Source organism: Tenrec ecaudatus, chromosome 6 (genome assembly GCF_050624435.1).
Source record: "Tenrec ecaudatus isolate mTenEca1 chromosome 6, mTenEca1.hap1, whole genome shotgun sequence".
Classification (NCBI taxonomy): Eukaryota; Metazoa; Chordata; class Mammalia; order Afrosoricida; family Tenrecidae; genus Tenrec; species Tenrec ecaudatus.
The window spans coordinates 160,381,065-160,403,585 of NC_134535.1; the positions used below are offsets into that span (position 1 = coordinate 160,381,065).

A 22,521-nucleotide genomic window follows, 5' to 3' on the forward strand; every position below is an offset into this window, starting at 1 on the left:
ACATAGAAAAGCCCACCTATTTCAAGCACCTCGTGTGCATTTGAAAACTGGACATTGGCTTAGGAAGACTGAAGAAGAATGGATACATTTGAATTATGGTGCTGGTGAAGAATATTCGAAGTACTAGACTGCCAAACAGATTTGTCTTGGAAGAGAATGCTTAGGACATTATCTGGAGAGACCAGTCCCTGGAGAAGGACTTGGTAAAGTAGGGCAGCAGAAAAGAAAGACTTTTGACAAGGTGAATTGACACAGTGGCTGCAGCAATAGGCTCAAACACAACAATTGTGAGGATGGCACAGGACCTGGCAGTTTTCCATTATAGTGTACATAGGATCACTATGAGTCAGAACTGACTCAACAGTACCTAGCAACAATCACATTCTATAAAGTGACTGGAAAGAGTAGATGGGTTCGGCAAAGTTGCAGTGAATAAGAAAGATCAACATGCAGAAATCAGTCAGATTAACAAGTAGTATTCTGAAAAAATTATACCATTTACAATAGCCCTCAAAAGAATAAAATACCTAGGAATAAAACTAACCAGACACACAAAACAGAGAGGGAAAACAAGTATTAAATTGACTAATAAAAAATTCTTAAGTTGAATCATATTTTTGATACTTTGTTTCTACAAAATGTAGGGGTTCAAATGATTTTTTGGCTATTAAAGTAACAAAGCTAGTGAGTTTGCATTATATTAATGTAATATTTAGATTCATTATATGTTCTTTGAAAAAATTCTAGTTGACTATAAATTCTGTACACTGGAATGCAAGTTCTTGAATATGTTTATAAGATCATTCACTCAATGAATTACTTTTTAATGTTAATCTGAAAGAATTGTCTCTGATCCTAAAACCTATGGAAGTATAAGTTATGTCATTTCATACCCTGAATTTTTGAAATATAAAGTCTACACAAACACCCCCCCCCAAAAAAAAAGAATTCTTGACAGATATGCTAGAGAACCAGATTTTTTAAGGCAACAAAACAAAACCATGTTTTCTTTGCACATGGAAACATTATGTCTAATGAACCACAAGAAAGTTACCACATTAGAGGTTCCTGGATAGAAAGGAAGAAAAATCCACAGCAAAACTTAAAACCATGAAAAGGTGTCGACTTACTGGTTAAATAGACTTGTGGAATCCCAAACACTATGGTCCTTTGCCACCCTTCAGATCTGCTACAGAGCCCCTTCCATTTTCAACCAAATAATACACCTCTATCCAAACCACCAAAATTCACATCAACTCGAGTTGATGTCAATTCATGTGGGGTGGGTCTGTATGGGGAACAGTAAACAGCAGTTGGGAGACATACACGTCTGAGGATAATCAACCATTTGAAATCAAATGGTAGCATTTGTTGAAGGAAAGGGTTCAGAAAGGGTTGGGAAAGGAGGGGGAATGGAAATGTGAAACACTAGAAGAAAGTGGGATAAGTGATCCAATTGTGTGGGAATTGCAATCAGTGGCGTGAAAGCAGGTTTGAATTGTTGATGGAAACTGATCTTTTCTGTAAATTTTCACCCAATTCTCAACTAAAGTTAAAAATAGTACTAGAACACAAAGCACAATTATTTTCTTGGATGTTAATTTACTTTACTTGTTAATTCAAAAAATAGATAATTTTGGAAAATAGTGAAAATTTAGTATTAATGTACATCTTATGCCTAAGTGTTGATGAATGTTATCAGTGAATTAATCCCATGTTCTAAAGCAGCAGTTCTCAATCTGCGGGCTGTAACCCCTTTGGGGGTCGAAGGACCCTTTCACAGGGGTCGCCCAATTCGTAACAGTTGCAAAATTACAATTATGAAGTAGCAATGAAAATTATGGTTGGTGGGGGTCACCACAACGTGAGAAACTATATTAAAGGGTCGCGGCATTAGAAAGGTTGAAGACCGCTGCTCTAAAGCAAAGTTTAAACAACAGTGAAACTTAGAGAATTGGAAATTGATGGTCACACCTACTTTCCCCAGGTTTTGCAAGTTTTCTGCCTTTCAGGTGCAGTATTACCACTTTTCTGTTGCTCTCTTAAATATTGTGTTAGACAGGGTTCTCTAGAAAAACAAAACCAGGACATTTAGGATTTTATTATATATCTATATAGATAGATATATACAGCATAAAGGAATATAACAGCTAATTAGTCCACACAGCAGTACAGAGGGCTCACTTCCTTGGGATAGTTAATATACTAGAAGTCCTTTAACTCAGGAGGGCTGCTGGGTCCAAGGTCAAGGAAGCAAACAGCTGAGTCTTCTCTAGAGTAATGAAGGCAGTCCGTCCACAGGTAGCAAAGGAGCAAAGTGGGTCACCAACAGCCAGGTGACAGATTGGACAGTCCCAAGCTCAAACGATGTCTACACCAGCAGCGTGGTGAAGCAGGTCTTGAAGGAATGTCAAGCTCTAGAGACAATATCTCCACGATGGGTAGTAGAGAGAGGGTGGGGGGGGTGGGCAGGGCTTGCCGAGCCATTTCACTCTTTGCCCTCCAATCAAACTGTGATCTTATTAATCCCACATGTTCCTATTGGCCAGGTTTGCACAATAAACTTAACTATCACAGATTTAAAATCAAATCTGCTGCCATTGAGTTGATTCAGCCTCATAGTGACCCTTTAGTGATGCTGTTAGTGGAAATATTTGAGTTTTTCACAAAGGTTTATCTTTACACAGATTCTGGTTTCCTAGGTTTTACTGTGTTACATATATTGTATTATTTTACCAGTGTAAAAGCAACCTTTCATAGATGGAGTTAGGTGAATCCACAGACCTGAAGATAGCTTGGACTAGCTGTTGTTGCTTTTGCTCAAAGTGCTGACATCAAAGGTAGTGCCATCACCTCTTTGGACTTTGCTCAGTTTTTAAAGCATTGAGCCTCTTTTTTGGACTAAGTTTGTGCTTTTGGGTCATTGTCCAGTGAGTCATATTATTTGCAGTAGAGTTTGAAAAGTTATAGATAGAAGCTATGCTAACTACATCTATAGAGGATTTGATTTGCTAGAAGTTTTGCTTCCAAAAGTGGAACCCTGAAATCTACCTTGGTCAGCTGGGAATGTGACTACGTAGTCTTCCGCTGTTACTTCCATTTAGCCTATTTTGGGGGTAAAAAATGTCATTATTTTCTCATAATATGTTGAAATAATAAGTGATTGAGATTTTTAAAAGTTTTAAGTAAAAACAAAAATCAAGATAATGTTAAGATTGATTTGATCATTGTAAAACACTTGTATCTCCAGTTCTGTTTATCAAGACATTAAAAAAAGACTAACCACAAGATGGGAGAAGATACTTGTAATAATTATCAGCAAACATATATCTTTAAAAAAATTTTATTCCCCCCTCAAACATATATCTTATAAAATAATAAGATAGAGTCAAAAAGTCTAAAAATGGGCCAGTAATTTCAGTAGGCAGTAAAAAGATACTTTAATTATCAATAAACTATAAAAAGCTCTTGAAATTCATTAGTCTTTGGGAAATACAAATGAATAAAATATCATATCCTTACCAGGGTAGCTAAAATTAAAAAGTGATAAGCTAAAAACAATTAAAGTATATGAAACTATGAACTGTTACACGTTGATGACTACATATTGATACAGCCAAAGTTGAACATACTCATACAGCGATGTCATTTCTAGATACAGTCAACAGAGCTGCTTACTAAAAGACGTGTAAAAATGTTCGGTTTGAAGCATTATTTGTAATATCAAAAACTGGAAATGACCCAACCGTTCATCAGTAGTAGAAATGATAAATTGTGGTATATTTACTCAGTGGAATATCTAGTTTTGTTCCCAAAATTGTGGCCTGTGGATCATATCTGTAACACATGAGAATTGAATAGAAAATGCAGAACCTTAGAACCCATTCCAGATAAACAGAAGCAGTGTAGTTTCCCATGGTCCCCAGGTGATTTGTATGAGAGGATTGTGAAGCAGCACTCCATTAATGATGTTCAGAATTGGTCTGTGACCAACATCATTACTATCACCTCATTAGACATTCGCAGTCTTAAGTCCCCACTCCAGAACTATTGTATCAGAAGCTCTGGGTCAACAGTATGTTTTAGCAAACCCACTTGGTGATGTTTGAGGATGTGCAGGGTTGAGGCTCTGCAACATCTGATCCAGAATTAAGTTTCGAGAACCACTGCGTAACAGGTTGGCTAGTTTTCTGTGAAGATCGAAATACATATATTCGACTTTGCAGACCGTACAGTCTCTGACACAACTCTGCCCTGGTTGTGCAAAAACAGTTGTTGCAAGTATGAAACAGGCTATTGACAAATCTTACAGAAACAGCAGTCAAGACAGATTTTGGCTTCTCTGTAGCAATGAGGTTTTTTGATCAACAGCACCTTATAACAACTCTATAGCAGATAAGTAAATTTAAATTCCAATTATACACAAAACATGGAGCAATCTTTTTACTTTAAAAGATGCCAGGTACAAAATGTACGTACAATACGATTCTATTTTTACAGAGTTCAAAACATATCTGTGGTGGTAGAAATGGAAAGAATTGCTACTGGGCTACTGGGTAGGAATGGTTCTGCTTAGAATAGGTCTTGGGGGCGGGGGGCAGTGGCGGGGGTGGTGGGACTATCCGGAGTGCAGATACTGTTTGTTCTTGATCCTGGGACTCAGTTACCTGGACGTATTTTACTTTGTAAAAAATTATGGAGCTGTACATAAGCATTGGTTTACATTATTTACATTGCTGTACATAAGCACTGGTTTACATTACTTTAAAAAGAACTGCCGTTTTGAAAGTTTGTCTTGATTGTCATTGGGGGAAGATGAATTCTATGGACTCTTGATACCAAAATAGCGTAAGGTTCAGAACGGATCAAATAATGTTTGTCAAAAATTGCTGCAGCGCATCTGTTTGAATATAATACAGTGTTGCAGATGGACAAGGAGCTAGCCTCTGGAATTAACTTACATCTAAGTGACCTTTAAGATAGGTTAGAAGTTAGATAAAATAATATAATTTAGGGTTTTGGTATCAGTATGAATATGCATGTCCCATTAGATCAATTTTCTCAACAGTATATCGATTTTCTTAATATCCTTTGTGAAAATTAACAAAATAAAGAGTAATTATGTAGTGCTCAAATTGGTAGCATAATGGTTTGGCTATGTGTTGAGCTACTGACTACATACAAGGTGAGCAGTTCGAAACCACTAGCTGCTCTGTGGGAGAAAGACAGCGCTGTCTACTACCTAAAGAGCTGCAGCCTTGAAACCTCACAGGAGCAGTTCTGCTCTGTGCTGCCCTGTCCTAGTGAGTGTGCGTCAATACAGCTGTCACTGAGTTACCTTTTGCTAAGAGTGAGCATTTGTGAGCTTCTGTTGTTACTCTGCTTCCTTTCTTCTTTTTTTACACTTTATTAGGGGCTCATACAACTCTTATCACCACCCATACATATACATACATCAATTGTATAAAGCACATCCGCACATTCCCTGCCCCAATCATTCTCAAAGCATTTGCTCTCCACTTAAGCCCTTTGCATCAGGTGCTCTTTTTTCCCCTCCCTCCCCGCTCCGCCCTCCCTCATATGCCCTTGGTAATTTATACCTCGTTATTTTGTCATATCTTGCCCTATCCGGAGTCTCCCTTCCCCCCTTCTCTGCTGTCCATCTCCCAGGGAAGAGGTGACATGTGGATCCTTGTAATCAGTTCCCCCTTTCCAACCCACTCACCCTGCACTCTCCCAGCATCACCCCTCACACCCTTGGTCCTGAAGGTATCATCCGCCCTGGATTCCCTGTGCCTCCAGCCCCCATATGTCTGGTTCCTTTCTTTAGGACAGGTTCTCAAACTTTTTGGTCTCCGGATGTGAAAACTCTCAAAAACTTTTGTTTATAAGGGTTATATCTAGTAGTATTTATTATATTTGAAATCAATGCTGAAATATTTTAAAAGTATTATCTCACTTAAGGTAGCACTACATAAATCACTTCTTACATGAAAATAGCTGTATTATCCCAAACAAAACAAATTACAAGATGAGTACCATTAAAAATATTTAATAAAACATACGTGTATTCTCATGTGGTTAAAATATATGAAGAAAATCAAGTCTCACACAGATGCGTGCGAGGAAGTTGAGAAAGCGATGATGATCTCAATAGCTCTTTATATTGCTGTGCATATTTGATCTGTACTGTGGCACAAATGGTTTGTATGACAGATTTAAAATATTTGTTGGAAAATTCACTGACCTTTCCATTCCATTGCTCCACAACCTTTTTGAAGCCCCGTTGGATAAATCTGAAAATATATTGATAAATGCTTCACATTCTATTAGTTTATACTTTGGATTCATCTTTTATCCCCTTCATGATTTTATAACATTGTTTATTGGACATTTGGGAGATAGTAGTTTGCTGAGTAATATAAATCTTCTAAGTGGTGACACATTTTATTATGCAATGCAAATAGTTGTGCTTGTTAATATTGCTGATATAATTTGAAATATTTTTAAAGTATTGGAGACCTTTAATCACATATGGTGATGGATGTTTTTCAAAATAAATTTTTTATTTTCATTCTAAAGTTTCACTTTGTTATTGTCGGTTTACTTACTTGTTCGTTTTTGAGAAAATGTATGCCATATCTCTAAGTCTGAAAAACCAGTTTTACCGTTACTTTAACTAAAACCGGTGTTCCATTAAGAAAATGCCTTTTCATGGTGTAAATCAAATGCACGGTGTTCTGTGCCAGGGGAGGCACAGATTCTTTATGTGTCCTACCCACTTCCTCATTTGGATTATTTAAAAGATGGATCTTCGAGGTAGATTTCATTAAGTCCGATTTTAATGTTTAATCAAGGGCATTCTTAATTGAAAATCACTCTTTTGGAGTGCCTGGTGATTAAGAATACTACGATTACCAGTGAGAGTCCCTGTCTTATAATTCCCTTTTCCCCAGCATTGATCTGGTACCATCAGTGCAAATGCCGGCACAGCAAAAACAAAAGAAGAATATGAAAGAGATTTTCACATGGGATGCTGCAGTTTTAGGGGAGGTTGGAGAATGTCCAGCTGCAGTCTGCCTCAAACCAAGGAACCCGAACTTGCTGCAGTAGTCGGCTCTGAAGTACCCCTGTGCGGCTCTGAGACTGACTCTTCATGGAAGTAGAAGGTCCTTTCCTTTCCCCCAAGGCTGTTTCAAACTGCTGACCTCGCAGTTAGCAGCTCCTATGCCACCAGAGCTCCTTAAGGCCTGTAAAATCATCAGTACTCGCTAACATCACACAGAGAAGCTAGCTAACTACAGAGAAGCAGTTTCAGCTATCACATTACAAATGCACTGTCATGGAGTCAGTTCTGACTCTTAGTGACCCTATTGGACCGGGCAGTACTGCCCCTGTGGGTTTCCAAGACTCTAGCGCTAGAAATAGAAAGCCTCATCTTGCTCGTGTGGAGCAGCTGTTGATTTCAAACTCCTGGCGTTGTGGTTAGCAGTCCAAAGCATAACCCATATGCCACTAGGGCTCCTTTAGCCATCGCATTAGGGTGAGTTAATTAAATGTTTGTATGGCCTGTGAACGATCTCCAACAGTTCCCCACCTCAGCTTTAAGGTTATCACCCTTATCTTCTAGAGATTACTGCACAGTTTTGTGTAAATTTTAAAAATAGAATTGAAAAGTAATAGAAAGTATTTTAAGTATTTGTGGTACTTTTCTTCATTTGAAAATACGTTCTACCTTCCTTGTAGGAATGCATCCTGTCAGGCATAATGTCCGTGAATGGAAAGAAAGTTCTTCATATGGATCGAAATCCATATTATGGAGGAGAAAGTGCATCCATAACTCCACTGGAAGATGTAAGTATTAATCAAAGTGAATATAACATTTATACTTTGAGACTCAATTTCATCGATTTTGCTTTATTAAACCGTATTGGGGCACTACAATTTTGCAGGAGCCTCTAGTTGGGGCTTTTAAAAATTTTTAATGGCTACCTTTGCTGCATATGCAGTAGAATGATTATCAAAGTTAATGTGGGCACAGAAGGGTAAATAAAGGATTACCTTTTGATAAAGTTTAATGCAAGTATATGGCAAGCACCAAGACACTGCTTTCCACATGGCCTCCTGTGGGAATTCTCTGACACCCAGTTGAGGTTTGTTGCCCTGTTTTCTGATGACAAAAGTAGACTCTATAGGGTTTGATGTGCAAACGGGTTGTGAACCTAGCTTTCATAACTGAAACTGTCTCATGTATCACCTTGTTTCCAACCCTACAAGCAAAGGCATAGGAAGTTTTTTTAAAATGTATTTTACTAAACAGATTGATATTTTTTTCTGTGGGATTTGTTACACAGCTATAGGTACAGATGTACAGTCTATTGCATTTTATAAGAGATAAATGTCATTGGAGAATTTTTAATAAATGACAACAGACTTCAGTTTTTATGCCCGAAAGTTGAGAATAAATTTAGACTTACAGAAAACCTTCCACCGAGATAGAGTAGTTAACATTTTGATACCTTTGTTTCATGTCTCTCTTTGTTTTTGGTTTTGATGCCTTGAAAGTTATAGACACCATGATATTTGACCTAAATATTTCATCATTAATCTAAGAATATTCTCCTATGTCATTATTCTTAAAATAAGTAGTAAAAAAGTTCCCAAATCTACTTGGCCTACCACCCCCTTTACAGAAAAAAAATTAACTTCCCCTCTACCTCCCAATTGAAATTGCTATGGTCATAATGTGTACTTGTCTGCTTTTGCGACCCCTGTGGATCATTCTAGGGCCACGGGGTGGGTGGTATCACCCACTGTGGGAAATGCCGATCCAGACCACACTCAAATTTCCTCTGTGATCCCGACTCTTTTAATGTCTTATAGAAGCTTTTTTTTTTAAACCATGCTTAACTAAAGGTTCAATCCTTGCAATTGGTATTATTTCTTTTTACTCTTAGCCTACACAGATTTTTCTTTTTACTTTTGGAAAGTCCAGGCTAGTTTATAAGAAAATATTACTGGGTACTTGATGTTGTATCACATCAGGAGGCACATGCATACTACCTGGTTAACCTATCATTAGTGATGCTACACCTTTAAGGTGATCACTAGATCTGTACTTTAATTTTATGCCAGACTTATTTAAAGCAAACAGTTGATCTGTGGAGTGATGTATTTATTCTATTTATTAACTGATCTTCAGTAAGATGAGCAAGCTTTCTTTTTCCTCTCCTGACTGTAAATATGCTCAGGTACCCATGAATTTTTTATTGAGTAAGTACATACCCACTTTGCTCTCTGTATTCCATCTTAGCAATAGCGTTCATGAGATGACAGGTGTTTTCTCAACTGTAGCTGTGTGCTTTTTATCTAGGGCTACCATTAGAACAACCACAAAACCCAAACCAGCTGTAGTCAAGTCCATTCCGACTCTGGGTCTCCCTATAGGTTTCCCAGAAGCCCGCTTCAGAGATGCCAGTGGCTGCTGTGTTTCTGAAGCTTTTTGATAGCCAGCTAGGTGTCTGTGGGTGGATTCAAACTCCCAGCCTAGTAGTTAGTAGACAAGTGCTTCCCTATTTGTGCCACCTAGGGCTCTTTAGATTTCCCATTAACTTGTATGAATCACAAATTAACAGGAACTCCTTTTAATCGCCTTTTCTGTTTGAAGAAACCAAATTATATTTTTAACTTTTTCACATCTTCCCAGAAGCAAAATAAGCTTATTAATATTTGGTTTCGTTTGAAAAATTGTGTTTAAATTATTTTTACACCTAAGGAATCTGTCAACAAACTTATTGGGTCAGTGACAAGTAAGGTTTTTTGTTTTTGTATTCTTATTTTCCCAGTAGAAGGCCTCAGATATCTGTAATTTTGTTTATTTAGGATTCATTCAATATTTAAAATACATGTTAAAAGGGCTTCAGGTGTTTGCTGTGATATTAGTACCTTCTCAAATTATATGAAAACTAAATGATGTGCTTGCTTCGGCAGCACATATACTAAAATTGAAATAATATGAAGACTTAAGTTGTTAGTTAAAAGTCTGTTTGTGTCCCATGAAGGGAAGAATGTACCCCTCCCCCTTTTTAACATTTGTATTCTATAGCTTAGCAGGCAATCTTTAGGTTTTTCCTTGGATTTAAAGGTAACTTTTTTCAGTAAAAATTTTGATGACGTGGTATTTTATGAAAGTCAAGAAAGATTAGACTAAAGGAGTGGGAAGATAATGGCATTTTCCATGAATGTCTGGAAGGCCTTGCACCTCGGTGCCCCCCCCCCCCCCCCGAGTGCATGCTGGACTGCTGCTCTGGAGGGAGGAGAGCGGCCAGGCTGGCTTCCTCCCCCCCACACCCCACCCCGTTTACAGCGCCTCAGAACCCTGGGGGTTGCCAGCAGTCAGAACCAACTCCATGATGGCAGCGGGTTTGGTTTGTACGTATAAAGCTTATCGAATAACAAAATGAAACTCCTTTGTACTTCATCTCAGGTTGTGGTGTCAGTACATAATCACCTCATCGAAAAAATAGCTGTATATCATGTTGAAAACTTAAATTAATTTATTACATTATGGGTATTTTCTGCTTTGAATTTTAGTTGTACAAAAGATTTAAAATCCCAGGATCACCACCAGCATCAATGGGAAGAGGAAGAGACTGGAATGTTGACTTAATCCCCAAGTTCCTTATGGCTAATGGTAAAGAATTCTGATTTAAATTTGTGTTAGAAACTAACCCTTGAGTATTAGCCCTAGGTATGTGGATTTTGTTGAATGGCCATGGTACATACAGGCTTACAAATGTTAGAAGACAAGAAAATGGACAGAAAGTATGATTTATGACTTACTGGTTTGGAGAAATAAAAGAATGATGTGGCACAGCATGTACCAAAAGTGTAAGCTTTTGTCACAGCCTTCTTGCTTAATGTTCTGACAGCCATCTTAGACGAAAAGACATTAAGGAACGACTGTTAATGTTCTTTTGTTTGCAGGTTTTTAAAGTAACATATTTCTTAACCTATTTCTAATGAATTGACTTTTAAAAAATCATTTTTTGGAGGGCTCATTCAACTCATCACAATCCATACATACATACATCAGTTGTGTAAAGCACATTTGTATATTTGTTACCCTCATCATTCTCAAAACATTTGCTCTCCACGTAAGCCCCTGGCATCAGCTCCTCATTTTCCTCCTCTCTCCCGACTGTCCCCTCCCTGTATTGATTTTTTTTAAGTTGCTGTGATATTAGCTCCTGCTTCCAAAATGATATTGAAAAACTATATTATTAGTTATAAGCCTACTTGTGTCCCATGGAATAAAGAATGCATCACCTTTTCCTTTTTTTTTTTTTCCCAAAAGTTCTTTTGTGAATTAGATTGGGACACTTTTTTCTGTTTACATTTCTATACTTTATTTTAATAGAAGGAAATCTTATGTGAGTTTTTCTTTAAGAGTTCACTAAAATGTTTTTTTAAGTAAACACATTTCCTGATTATGTGAGCAATGTTTTAAAGTCTCTTGCTTTGCACCACCAAATCTTATTTGAAGACTTCACTCTACCTTCTCCTGGTCGCTTTACTGACTCTGAATATTCATTTTTTGGTATTATCTATCAGTAGCGGATGAAATGATTGCCACATGTTTGTTGTCATTTATTTTTTTTACTGAATTGGCTACTTGTACTTTACATATTTTTCTTGTACATTTTTTATTTTTTCATATTGATTGAAAAAGTTCTTATAAAAGAATTTTCCTTTTCAGGTGTTAAAAAAAAATCTCTCTTCCACATTGTAAATTGTTTACAATGCTATTACATTTTTTCTATCCCAAGTTGTTTTTTTTTTTTACTTTCCTGTGTCTTATTTGTTCATCCTTCTTTCTTTTTGTTTCTACTTTGGATAAATTTTCTCCTTACCTCAAAAGTACTAATATTCGCTTAAAGTGTTTTTGTTATTCTAATTTTTAAATGTTTTGATCCCTTTGTTGGTGTGGGGTTTTTTTCTTTAATAATTTTATTATCGTTTCATCCACATGTCATACAATTCAATCACATCAAGGAGAATTGTATCATTATCACCACATTCAATTCTAGAACATTTTCTTCCTGTGCTCATTGTTATTCGTGTAATATTTTTTTCTTTTTAAAAAAATTTTATTTATTTTGACCGATTCCCTTTGGACACTGCGTCCCTGCTGCACTGGGCAGTGGAGGGAGGAAGCCCTAGCTTGAGCTAGCTAATAAATTCCTCTCCCCCCCACCAAAAAAAAAAATTTGTTTATTTATTGTGAAAATATACACAACAAAACATTCTCCAGTTCCAGAACGTCTGCATTTATAATTTCGTACCATTGATTGTCTTCTTTGTGTGGTACAACCATCATTGGTGGCCTTTCCCACAGGGCTCCCCCACCATGCCCGTAAACTCAGCGCCCCCTGGGGAGCTGCTGGTCAAGTGTGGTTTCTTCCTTTATAGTTTTCTTGCTTGTCACATATCCTACACTTCCATGGTTAAATGGCTTTGATAAAGAGTTGTATATAAATCATCACTATCTGTTCTAGTGCTCCCTCCCCCTTGTGGGTGTATATTCTTATATTGTGTCGATATTTTTGTTACCATTGAGAACATGAAAGACATAGACCAATTAAACAGTTTCCACGTGGAGAACATAGTCTTTGAGTCTGGCAATCATTCTCACACTGGGGATATTAACTCACTGCCCCCTGAGGTTCTTGTCTCATCTTTCGAGTTGCTGTTGTCAATTTGATCCTACGGAGGCAGATCTTAAAAGAACATAATACTCAATGCAGACCTTGCTTATACCAGCAAAGCTAAACTAAGTTTGTTTTCAGAAGACTTCGGTGATGCTTTTGGTTTAAAATATAAAATTATTTCAGGGAAGTAGTTTCAGGGATTCATGTAGCCTCCATTTCTCCAGAAATTCTAGAGTCCATGAGGATTTGAAATTCTGCTCTGCATTTCTCCTTTTATGTTCAGTATTCTTCTAAGGAATCTTTAATCAAAATATTCAATAATTTGCGTCTTCTGGGACAAGATGGTGCCATACACACCACTCCTGGTAGTCCGAGGGTCAGAAGGACTCCACAGGGTGAATGAACCTCCACATTTTGCAGAAAGCAGTGTTTTAAAGGGAATCCAGGAAAAATTGTAAAGCCTATACCGGAAGTAAAGATAGGAACTTGTTTGCCTGGGGCAATGAAGAAAAAGTAAATAGTATCAATGTCACTAACAAGGGCTGCCTTCAGCCGCCCAAAGACAGTTTGCCTTGACTTCTCCCTAAAAACAAAACAAACAAGGCCCACCAACATCTTGTCTGGCCAACTTCAAAAGCTGGGGTACCCAGTCTGCAACTTTATGACATGAAAACTGGTACATGTTTGAAGCCTTTCATCCCCAACAAAATGCAAAATTGATGTCCATCTGGTTGGAAAAGCAAGTTATTTGTGGTGGAGGTGCTAGCAATGAAGTTCACGTCTTTTAAAACAATTTTAATACAATTGCAAATAAACTGCATTTGAGAAAACAGCCACAGAAGATGACTGGCTGTGTTCCAGGAAGTAAGGGTGCACTTTTATTTGTTACCCCAACTTTGGTGAACCTCATGCTGCGTTAGCCAGCAAAAGTTCCATGAAGGCTGATAAGGTTACAGTGCTGTGGAATAAAAAAGCTCCTGCTGTGTTGGAAATAGCTAAAACAGATGTTGACAAGAGAGGGGCTTCCTACTACGGGCTACCAAGTACTATATTGCAACAAGTGGAGAACGTACTGCTGTGCAGTTTCTAAAAAGTGGCCCCATTTATGATGTAGTTTGGAATTCTAGTTCTACTGAGTTTCGTGCTGTGTGTGTGGTTTTATGCTTGCCAAAGTAACAGCGTTCAGCCTGGAATGTCATCCTGTGTTTGACTTTGGCCCTCGTATTGATCCTTACTATAGCCCTCATAGGCATATATTAGGATTGGCTGGATTTGGGAATCAGAGAGAGCAAAAGTGTGGGATATTAAAACTACAAATTTATTTCTAAACCTATGGCCTCTGGTTCGACATATTTTGCTTGGTGCGTGAATGGAGAGCACATTGTAACAGCCATGTGTGCTCCCAGTTTTCAAGTTATTGATGGGTACAAGATTTGACGCTCTAGCAGCTCTTTCATACACAAATAAGATATGCCATCCAATGCAGAAATACAGTGGGTTTCTTGGCAGCCATTTTTAAGTGGAATATTTCTGGAAAAAGCAGCAACTTACCAAGCAATTTCAAGTGATGTACCCCGTGAGGAACCAAGTTGCAGCAGCTGATAGACTCCCAGCTCTGAGATATAAACCAATTCTGAACTGCATGAGGAAGAACAACCTCAGACTATGAAACCACAATCTGGAAGTGACAAGCTGTTATCAAAAACAGCGCTTAGAAATCAGCAGAAGCATGAAGCTAAGAAAGCTGCAAAACAGGAAGCATGAAGTGACAGGAGTCCAGATTTGGCACCCGCCCCCGTTCAAAAGAACACACCACGCAATACTGCCCCTCAGTCAGTCAACTTGTGGAGCCCCTGAGGTAGACACACACACACACACACACACGAAAGCTCCTCTCCAAGAGCTGGAAGATCTAGAATTAGGTATTTTACACACACCACCACCACCCCCTCCCGCCCCTAGTTGGAAAAAATTCAAAAAACAAAAGCTCCTGTCCAAGAGCTGGAAGACCTAGAGGTGGATATTAAAGGCTCCTGGAAAGGACCATGCATTTTCAGTAACGGAGAGCATGTGGAAATCACGAGAAAGGATAGTCTTTCATACAGTTATGTGGGACACATAATTATTCTGGTTGTAGGCCTTTTCAAATCGTTACAGTTACATGTAGGATTGGTGGAGTGAGACCCGTATCTTTACATTCACACAGTTATCATAAAATGCCACCAGGTGGCAATATATCCTATATACCTGGCATAGTTTCCTAAAAATTAGGGCTGAAAATGTAGGTGGGTGTTATATGTCCCACAGGTCATAAAATGGTTTGAAAAAGCCCCTAATAAAATGTAAAAAAAGAAAAGAAAAAAATGGTTTGAAAAACACCAGAACATTTTATTTTAATATACTGAACAATACATATGTATTCTAGCTACCCTGTTGCAGAAAGGACTTTGAAATAAAAACTTTATAGGAGTTAATAGGAAATGTTAGGTTAACGTTGGGGTGTGCTGTCTTGATGTGCTTTTGTCATGCTAATTTAAAAATTAACCTCTAAGTTATCTTTTCGAATTATATGACTCTTACAGGTCAACTGGTTAAGATGCTGCTTTATACAGAGGTTACTCGTTACCTGGATTTCAAAGTAACTGAAGGGAGCTTTGTCTATAAGGGAGGAAAAATCTACAAGGTTCCTTCCACTGAAGCAGAAGCCTTGGCATCTAGTAAGTTCATTTCATTTTCTCAAAACAAGATTTTACACAGGAAAGGAATCTGAAGAGAGAAGCTTAAATACGGGGATGGCCATCCATGCATTCCTTCCTCCAGCCAGCAAAAAATGTTTGTTATGTGTTGTTACTGTGTTAGGCAGCGGGGTGGATACATTAGTGAATGAAATGTGAAAAATCGACTTTTGGAAGCTCAGTATTTAAGCAGCTATCTAGAAATAAGTAGCTTATTGTGGATAGATCCGAGACTGCAGATCTAGTAGTACTAGGAAGGTTCATATTAGCTGTTTCTTTAACCTTGCCCATTGCTAAGTTCGATTCTAAATAGTTCACTTTTATTTTCATATTTAGCTTTGGAAATAACTCTAAAGCAGTCATTTTATGGGCAAGAAAACTTAGGCTTGAAATCACACAAGAACTGTCAGAAATGGAATCGAAACTGGCAGCATTGCTCCTCCAGAGTTTATGTGCTTTCAGCCATTTTACTCAGCTGGCTGTCCTGAAGACACAGTATCTAACCCACCCAAAACGGAACGACCGCCATTCTGCTGAAACTCATCTCTGAGTTTGTGCTGTCACCATTCCTCAACATTTGTTTTTAGGAATTCCAAGTCAGTGTGAAGTGATTTTGTCCCTTACTGCCTCATTGGAGATTCTGGTTAACTGTTAGTTCTCTTCCCTTCAAAGTGCTTTGGTCATTGTGAGAGCAATTTGAGGCAGGTTAACTGTACAAAGTAGAGAAGGTGTTTGCATAGTAGGTGCTTTAAGAGCTTATAGAAGGGCTAGGCTTAGATTGGGAGAATAAGAAAAGTGCTTTTAAATTCTTTAGTAATTTTCACATCAGTCGAGAGCTCTCTTATTTGTAAGGTCAAATTTAAATCATTATTTTGAAAGGTGCTATTCAGAAAATAACCCTAAGAATTGTGGACTTGGTTACATAAAAGAAACCGTAATAGCTGACACCATAGACATCTCAATATTCTAATGGGAAAAATTTTAAGTTGAGCAACCTTTCTGCTCATTTGTTGCCAAAACTTGCATCCAGATAAGAACTGCAGATAAGAGTTTCCAAGTTAATTTTAAAACAGTGGGATTAAGATCCTAAAGCATTTATTGGAAATGTTTTATCTGAAGTTAAACATGATTTGACCAGGCTGAGTTCAAAGCAAAAGCAAACCACTCAAGAGCAGTTTGGGGGTGTGCAGAGGCATTTTGCAAGTTGACTCTCTAGGGGGCCAAGGAACAGTAACATCTTTTCATGAGAGTGCTTTGAGAAAGTGACCCCAAATTAGCAAGAAAATCCCCAGGAAAACTATACCAGAGAGCCTACCCTGGCAATGATCTTACTCCTTCCTCTTGTCAATCAAGGGCAATTCCTCGGGAGTTTCAGGGGAAAGCCTATTATACTATTATGCATATGCCTGACAGCCCAGATTGGGCTCTTTCTGATTTCTTTTTTAAAAATTATTTATTTATTCTGATTTCTTTTTATTTCTTAATCTTAAAAAGTCTTTAAAGGGCACCCATTTCTCCTTAGATACTAGTATTAAAAAGACTGCGTAGTTAACCTCTGAAGACCTTCAGTTCTTTATGGACGGACCAAATGACTGGTATCACAAACGTGACTTGATTAATGGAGCTTATGTTAGGATATTGTTTCCATTTTTAATTTTTGTCCTGTAATTCTAATTTTCCATGAACTTTTTGAAGTCTTCTTATACTCGAGTACATAATCCTATGACAGAGATTTTCCCCAAAACCTTCTATCACATATGTGAGTATTCTACACTGTCGTCTATTTATATTCACTCCCATTGTACATTAATTTGTGGATTAAAAATATGTGTTGAAGTCTATATATTAGCTTACCCTTGTTTGTAGGTTTGAGGCTAGGAAAGCTTTAATAGAAAAACAAAAAAACTTAACTTTTTTTACTTTTGGAACTTAAATAAATGTGGAAAAGTATATTAGATGGTGATAAATACTTCAGAGAAAGAAAAAAATGGATAGAAGATTAGGGGAAGAGTTTTATTATGGTGATTAGGGAAGGCATTCTTCGCTCATGATGTAGGAAGCAATTTACTATTGAGCCTTTCAATTACAGATATTTTGAGTGTATCTGTAAAACGTTTGCATCAGCAGTCTGTGGAGTTGTGAAGCCTTACCAGCAGAAATTGAGAGCAGTGGCGTGGTAAGCGCACAGCAGCAAAGCTCCGGACTAGCAGGGAGCGTGTCTTCACTGTGCCTTAGGACTGCCCTATTTTGCTGTCAGGCTTAAAGATTAGGATGAGCAGAACAAAAGGGAATTGAAAATAATAGATTATAATTTTGATTAATTAAAAGAAAAAGTGCTATTCCAGAATAAACTGTTGGTGTCCACCTGAGTTTTAATTGAATAATTTCTTTAGTTTGCTTTTGACAGTCTTATTTCTACCCCTGATAATTAATAACCTTCTGTGCTAAGAAAGTGCTAATGTATATAGTAGTGGAATACAGGCCAACAGGACTAGGACTGACTTAAGTATAAAGTACTTGCCCTTTAAATCACTTTGAACTGATTTCTCCAACCACTACTTAGTATTGGGTCTTATTGTTTGTAAACTCATACAGGCCTGGACTCTGTTTTCACATTATGCCTTCTCTGTAGCTTTATTCAGCAAGCCCCCCCACTTTTTAAAGCTATATTAGAAATCTTAATTTTTAAAATATTATTTTGATAACATTTTGAAGTCTTGTGATTGTTTTAAATTTTTGTTCTATTGGCTTCAACTATTAAATAATCTTGAGGGGGAAATTATTAAAAATACTAAAACATTAAACTGTCAACAGATATAAAAGAACTGTTTGGAAATTTTCCTATTTTAAAAACCATAGTTGTTTTAAAGTAGTTGTATAGTTTAGGAAAAGGGACAGAGAGAGCTGAAAATAAAACTGTTTTTCTGTTGACCATTTGATTTTCACCCACTATATTCTGTGTACTTTTTTAAAGTTTAGATTGGTAATCCAGACTAACGCAGATGGGCTGAATATATACCCCAAACAGGCATATGGCTAAAAAGAAATACTTAGGGCATTTACAAACAAGTGTGAATACAAACTAATGGGAAGAGCTAAGGGTATTTAAAGTACTAATTTTCTCCTTATCTGGTTTTTAATCTACTAAAAGCAATTAACTGATTTCTCTCTGGAACTTTAAAGCAGATACTGTATGTACTCGTGTATAAGCCGAGTTCTCAGCACATTTTTAGTGCAGTTTTTGTGGTAAAATTAGGTGCCTCGGCTGAAATTTGTGTCAGCTTATACTCGAGTATATACGGTAGTTAGGAGTGTAATCAGTATCTAAGTTTCTGTGTGCAACTTGTTCTTGAACCTACCCTGCTTTCCTACTGCATGTCAGCATGTTCCTTAGCGCATAGAAAAGGACAGGAGAGAACCGTTGGCACTTGCCTGAGTACAGATCACATTTGTCACAAGGACATCCAGATGGACGCCTTCATCGATAATTTTTCAGTCATTATATACCTTGTACTTGGTAGAAGATGTGGTTTGACTTCTTACCTTTAACTAGGTATTGATAATTACTTTGTAATTATATTTTTAAATGGAACACTTTATAACTGTTCTGTTGTAATTATCCCATCTAGTTTTTAACAAATGTGAAACTGGAAGCCATGTTATCCCCACTCCCATATCTTATATTCCACAATGAATAAGAACCCAAGTTTAATATAATGTAGCCTATTTTAAGATTTCCTCTCATAGATTCCCTTTACTCAGTATCTTATTGTGAAAATTCTTTCTTAGGCTTAATGGGACTATTTGAAAAACGTCGATTCAGAAAATTCCTCGTCTATGTTGCCAACTTTGATGAAAACGATGCTAGAACTTTTGAGGGCGTTGACCCTAAGAAGACTACAATGCGAGATGTGTATAAGAAATTTGACTTGGGCCAAGATGTTATCGATTTTACCGGTCATGCGCTGGCACTTTACAGAACTGATGAGTAAGTCTGGCTGTCCCTTAACTTCCCAACTCTTAAAAGAAAAAAAATTAGCAGCAAACACCCATGTTATCCTGTGAAAGGAGAAGGGTCTAGTGACCCTCCCAAAAGTGAATGTCAGAACTGTTAAAGAGAAATATGTTGGGCAGTGAAGTTAAATCCTTCCAGGGAAAAAAATTTTGAGAACAAAGAATTAAAACTAAAATTCTATCTAATACTCATTTACTTTTCTCCAGTTATTTAGACCTCCCCTGTTGTGAAACCATTAATAGGATTAAACTTTACAGCGAGTCTCTGGCCAGATACGGCAAAAGCCCCTACCTTTATCCTCTTTATGGCCTTGGAGAACTGCCACAGGGATTTGCGAGGTAAGGCCCCATATTTAAGTTGTTAATGAACACCTTACTAATCCTGAAAGTATGATTGGGAACACTGAGATGAGAAATAGCTGTAATGAGGTGGTTTTTCTATTTCATGTTTTTTGTTTAGAATTATAGTTACAGAATACATATCAAAACCCACTCGCTCAGCAGTTTCCACATGTACAATTCAGTGCTATTTAGACACTCAAGGTTTGCAACCATTCTCTTTATTCCAAATCCCATCAGCAGTGGCATGGCCCTGAGATCCCTGGCGGGGCTGTGGGCTATGGGCGAGCACTGGGTGTAGTAGCGCAAGGCCAGCAATGCAGACCCGCCGGCTGCTTTACGAGGGGAAGATTTCGCTCTCCCGTTCCAGAAAGGTAGATCGCCTTGGAAGCCTGTGTAGGCTTGTTGTGAGTCAGAGTCTACATAATAGCGATGGATTTGTTAACTTAAACTTAATTCAGAAACAAAAAATTCTCCCTCCTCCTCATCCCATTTAGCTATTTGCTTGTTTCAAATTGTATAGTATGTCTTTGTGACTAATTTCATACATGATATTTTCAAGGTTCGGCCATGTTGTGGTATGTATACAGACTTCCTTTTATAGCTGAGTGGAACCCCATTGTATGTAAAAACCACATCTTGTTTATCCATTTTACCGATGAACGGCCATTGCTGTTTCTACCTGGTTGCCTGTTGTGAAAGTCCTTCCTTGAACCTTGGTGTTCAGGCTTCCTTGTTTTACCCTCCCGCCCTGCCCTACTCCCTCATGAGCCCTTGATAATTTATAAATTAATATTGGCTTGTCATCTCTTACAGTGGCGTCATGCCTGGCTTTTACAGCGTTGCTGTCATGTGTTGGTCTCCTGCTGTTCTGTGTTGTTTTTTATGCCTCTACCAATGGCCTATGCATGGAGCAACAGGGGTCATTTTGAAGAATAATGTGATCTGACCAAAGCCATAGTATCTTCAGTTGCCTCAAATGCATGTGAAAGTCAGACCAGAAAACAAGTGATGCATTCGAATTGTGTTGGCGGAGACTGTAGAAAGTGTCAACTGCCTGTCTCAATTGATGTGATGTAGACTGCTGGAGGAACAGACAAATCTGTCTAGGAGGGCTACAGCCAGTGTGCTCCTTGGTATCAAGAATGGCAGGATTTCACCTGGCGTACTTTGGACATGCTATCAGGAGGGAGAGACTAGACATCATGCTTGTAGTGAAGTAGGTCAGCCTAAAAGACAGACAGACCCTCCAGGAAAGGGGTTGACACAGGCTCAAGGATGGCAGGGGTCACAAGGGGTGACAGGTTGGGCACTGTCACGCATTGAACCAACTCGATGCCACCTAACACTATGTACCTGCCATCGCACCAATACCATACTGTTAGAGGCCTCTCACTTTCTTGTTCTTTATCAGTGCTTTGCTTAGCCTGTCTCACCTTTCTATAAAGTTAGTGATGCACTTACCCCATCTTTTTAAAGAATAAAGCTGGGATCCAGATTAGGATTGCTTATATTTATAAATTGAGCATATTGGCATTTTTCACAATGTCAGGTCTCTCTACCCATGAATGTGGTATATTATTCCATTTATGTAGGTCTTTTGATTTCAGTTGCGCTTAGTTATTTTCTTTGTACACGTCTTTTGTTTCTCTAGTTAGATATATTCCTAAGTATGTTATCTTTTGAGGGGCTATTGTAAATACTATTTCCTTGATTTCCTGTGTTAGAGCTTTCTTCACTAGGATAGAGGAATCAAGTAGAGTTTTGTGTGTTAATCTTGTACCCTGCAAAGTTGCCAACCAAATCCAAACCCTTCGATTCGTTTGACCAATTTTCTTGTTGGGTCTTTGGTTTCCTACATGTTGAGTCACGTCTTTGGTGAATAGAGCTTCTTCTCCAGTTGGGTCTCTTTAATGTGTCCTTTTTCGGTGTCTACTAGCTCTGATGTGGACTTCCAGCACAGTGTTGAACTGAGTGGTGATAATAGGCGTCCTAATCTGGGCCTTTCAAAAGGGGTATGATTTCAGTTTCTCTTCATTGAGTGAGATATTGGCCTTTGGTTTTGCATATGTGCCCGTTGAAGAATTTCCTTTCTATTCCCATTTTGTTGAGTGTTTTCATCAGGCAACATTATTTATGATGTTTCATCACGATGCATGTTTCATCATAGATTTAGTGAAATGCTTATAGCTTATTGGTGTGTAATTTTCTATTCTTATGTCTATTTCTCTTCAAATATGTGTATTTAGAAGGCCTTTCACTAGGTACATAAATACATAGTTGTCTTCTTGTTCAGTTGCTGTCCATTTGATCCTTACGTAGCATTCTTGTTTCATTTTGTCTTGAAGTCTACTTTTATCTGAAAACATTGCCACATGCTTTGTATCTAAGGTGCCTTTCTTGTAAGCATATCCTGTTCTTACCCATTCTGCTACTCTCTCGAGTGGTGCATTTAATTCATTTATATTCAAGTGTTGTTGATAAGTATAAACGTATTGCTGTGTGTGTGGTTACTTTTTTGTGTGGGTTTTCTTGACACACACACACCACCACCACCCCTTCTTTTGCTGCTGTTTTGGGGGGCTCGGCATGGGCTGCTAACCAACTGCAAGGTGGTAACTCAAAGCCACCAGCTAGCGGAGCTCCTTTCTCCCAAAGATCTGGCCACGGTGACCCTTAGTAGTAGGCTGTTCCGTCACACTAAGGCGCTCATTCGTTGGGAC

The 22,521-nt window shown here is 38.0% G+C and overlaps 1 protein-coding gene and 1 pseudogene across 1 annotated transcript in view; both read left to right on the top strand.

Annotated features, from left to right (window-relative positions):
* The window catches only part of GDI2 (GDP dissociation inhibitor 2), a 39,737-nt gene that overhangs the window by 11,937 nt on the left and 5,279 nt on the right, over nt 1–22,521 (top strand). Inside the window, exons 2-6 of the mRNA XM_075552429.1 lie at nt 7,747–7,854; nt 10,594–10,693; nt 15,293–15,427; nt 19,235–19,433; nt 19,667–19,798. Of these exons, the coding sequence (XP_075408544.1) occupies nt 7,747–7,854; nt 10,594–10,693; nt 15,293–15,427; nt 19,235–19,433; nt 19,667–19,798 (674 nt within the window). The remainder of the gene's footprint in view (nt 1–7,746; nt 7,855–10,593; nt 10,694–15,292; nt 15,428–19,234; nt 19,434–19,666; nt 19,799–22,521) is intronic.
* On the top strand, nt 12,982–14,567 carry LOC142450589 (eukaryotic translation initiation factor 2A pseudogene; annotated as a pseudogene).